This window comes from Oryzias melastigma, linkage group LG7, assembly GCF_002922805.2.
Source record: "Oryzias melastigma strain HK-1 linkage group LG7, ASM292280v2, whole genome shotgun sequence".
Taxonomy (NCBI): domain Eukaryota; kingdom Metazoa; phylum Chordata; class Actinopteri; order Beloniformes; family Adrianichthyidae; genus Oryzias; species Oryzias melastigma.
In genome coordinates this window covers 19,198,711-19,201,458 of record NC_050518.1, presented here as the reverse complement: position 1 = coordinate 19,201,458, position 2,748 = coordinate 19,198,711, and the positions used below count along the sequence as shown (strand labels likewise).

The 2,748-nt window shown below is 38.6% G+C and overlaps 1 protein-coding gene across 3 annotated transcripts in view; it reads left to right on the top strand.

Annotated features, from left to right (window-relative positions):
• magi3a (membrane associated guanylate kinase, WW and PDZ domain containing 3a) overlaps positions 1–2,748 on the top strand; it is a 158,201-nt gene that overhangs the window by 142,638 nt on the left and 12,815 nt on the right. For all 3 annotated transcript variants that reach the window (XM_024292752.2, XM_024292751.2, XM_024292753.2), the window contains 2 exons: positions 520–796; positions 1,650–1,744. In XM_024292752.2, the coding sequence (XP_024148520.1) occupies positions 520–796; positions 1,650–1,744 (372 nt within the window). The remainder of the gene's footprint in view (positions 1–519; positions 797–1,649; positions 1,745–2,748) is intronic.

Sequence of the window (2,748 nt, the reverse complement as noted above, 5' to 3'; positions counted from 1 at the left end):
TGCAGTAAATACTAAAAAAAAAAAATTGGATTTTGACCCTTTTGTACAAATTTAGTCTAAGAACAAAACAATAATGGTATGAAAAGAAAGAATGATGATGGGTATTCAAAAGGTTTGTGTGGGATCACGGCTTATGCTGTTTGAGCAGCTGCGTTATTCATGGAGCCCACGTCCACCAGATTGTTATTTTAGGCAGTGCATGTGGGTAAACATGTTGGCTCCTTGCAGGCAGCACCTTAACGTCCCTCTGCGTTCGCTGTGTAAGATGATACGGCCTGTTCAAGAGTCCCTGCGCTGCTTCTCATTACCGCGCTTTGAAAAGCAGCAAAAGAGCTGAGGCAGGAGCTGAAACACCTTCGGCTTTGTTCTGCGTCGGCCTGCTATTTTCAGCTAATGTCTTAAAAGTGCTGCATCACCCACCTTGCAGTTAAACAAAAAAAGCTGAAATTACAGGTTTTGTCGTAACTATCGGCTTTTTGGTTGTAATTCATTCCTTATACGCCTGTTTCTGTGCTGCAGGTTACAGCGCCTGTGTCCCACGCCGTTTCACAGCCTGTCCTTGAGCAAGCGCCACTTCCTGTTCCTCAGCTACAGCCCCACCCAGTCTCCCATCCACCCTCACACCACCAGCAGCAGCAGCAGCAGCAGGAGATGATCAGCAGCACTGAGACCCTCACTCAGTCCGACGTGACTCCCAACTCGCTCCCCGTCTCCGGCGGCACCCTTCGCTCATCTTCACCCAAACCAGACGCCTCCGAGCTCTACCTCAGGTCCAAAGCCATTCTGGACAGCAAGCGTGAGTGGAAACTTTCACTTTTTACAGCCTCCTTTGATGGGAGCGAAAAACTCCTTCACAGACTTTTCTGAAAAAGTAGTCAGAATTGAAGATCTACTTTCACTCCCCCCTTTCTTGTATTTATATATATATATATATATATATATATATATATATATTCTTTAGTTTTTTTTGTTTGAAAGTTCTGAAATCTACAAAAGTCATGAATTAGTATCTTTTGCTGTCAAATGTTTCAGGAAAAAATGCAAGAAAAAAATATTAAATGTGGCAAAACAATTTTTTTGTATTAAAAAGAAAAGGTAATGTATTTTGTTTGACACTGCAGGAGCACTTTAAAGGAACCAAACTCCAAGCAGTAAAGTTTAGTATACACACAGATGAGCAACACAAAACAAAAAGCCACCAAAAGACATAAACTAAAAACAGAAAACCCTCATCTAGATGCAGTGACCCTGAAGAGCTCATAACCTTCAAAGCACGACTAGAAACCATGTGTATTTATAAAGCACAATGGGGATATCAGGTGGAAATATGAAATATGACTGCTACCAATAAAATAAAGTTTTCAAAATGAATTAAGCAGATCTCCTAAACTGGGAAGAAGCTAAATTATAGAAAAATGCCTTGAGGTTTATGTTAAAGAAAATTTGGGACCAAAAGGACATTATGTGGAAGATAAGTCCACAGTTTTAGCTTAAGGTTATTCCAAATCCTGTTTAAGCGCTGCTGGCTTTGACTGAGTGGAGAGCGGTGTGTAAACAAGTAAATTATCTTACGACTGATTACCTTTCACAAAATAAACATTTATACTTTTTTTATTATTAATGTAAGCTCTTTTTCTTGGTTTTTGCAGCACCAAACACAAAAGAGCTGGATGTGTTCATCAAAAGGAACCAGGAGTCCGGATTCGGCTTCAGAGTTCTGGGGGGCGAGGGTCCGGATCAGCCTGTGAGTATTCTCACTATGCAGTCGACCGTAAAAAAAAAAAAAAAAATTAATCATACCCTTGCACTGTGATTGATCACGATTAATCACAATGTTTTACTTGGTAAATTTGCAACTTTTGAACAAAAGAAAAACAAAAAAAAGCCCAGAGAGAAAATTTTCCTTTCATTTTTATTGTCTGAATTTTTTTAATTTGTAAATTGTTAACTCAGATATCCCAGAAGTGTAATTTTTGTGAAAAAGTGATCTAAACCGAAAAAATAGCAAGAATAAAGTTAAAAAATTCTATTTAATAATTATTTATTTTGTAAGTCACCATGTTATTAGCAGGATAGTGTCCAACAAAGTGTGCATTCTCAGAAATTGACACACACCGTGCACACATGGGGCCAAAATACAAAACACACCTTAAGTCGCAGGTCAAACAGGATAAACATTTATTGAATTAACATAACTATGAATAAAAACAGGCAGGAATATTAGAATAAATCAATCAACTTAAACATTAAATAACTTTCAGTAATTTACTTTCCATAAAAACATATTTTATTAAAATTGTACAAGTTAGAAATAAGCGCAAGATAACATTGGGCCATTAATAACATTATAATAAAAGGATCTGGAGGGACAGACAAAATTACCCGGAGGGCCGGATCCGGCCCCTGGGCCTTGACTATATACATGTTTACGTGATCATCGTGAATCGTCTGATTCTGATGTGGTATCAAGTACATCGACTTAGATGTACGTTTCTTTACGTTAGTAATTTTTTTGCTATAGTGTTGCATTTCCACTACGCTGATTGCGTAATCACTGCACTACTGTAATGTGTTGCATGTCAGCGCAAAGGTGCTTTTCTCCACCTCAGAATCTGCTGGGATTTTGTCAATTGAGTAAACGGTTGAAAAGTTACGGTAGTCGAAAGAACAACACTGGAGCTAAAGCTCTAGTGGTAAAGGGTTCACCATTATTTAGGTGCAAAGCTCCAGAGGTGGGGACTCGAGTCA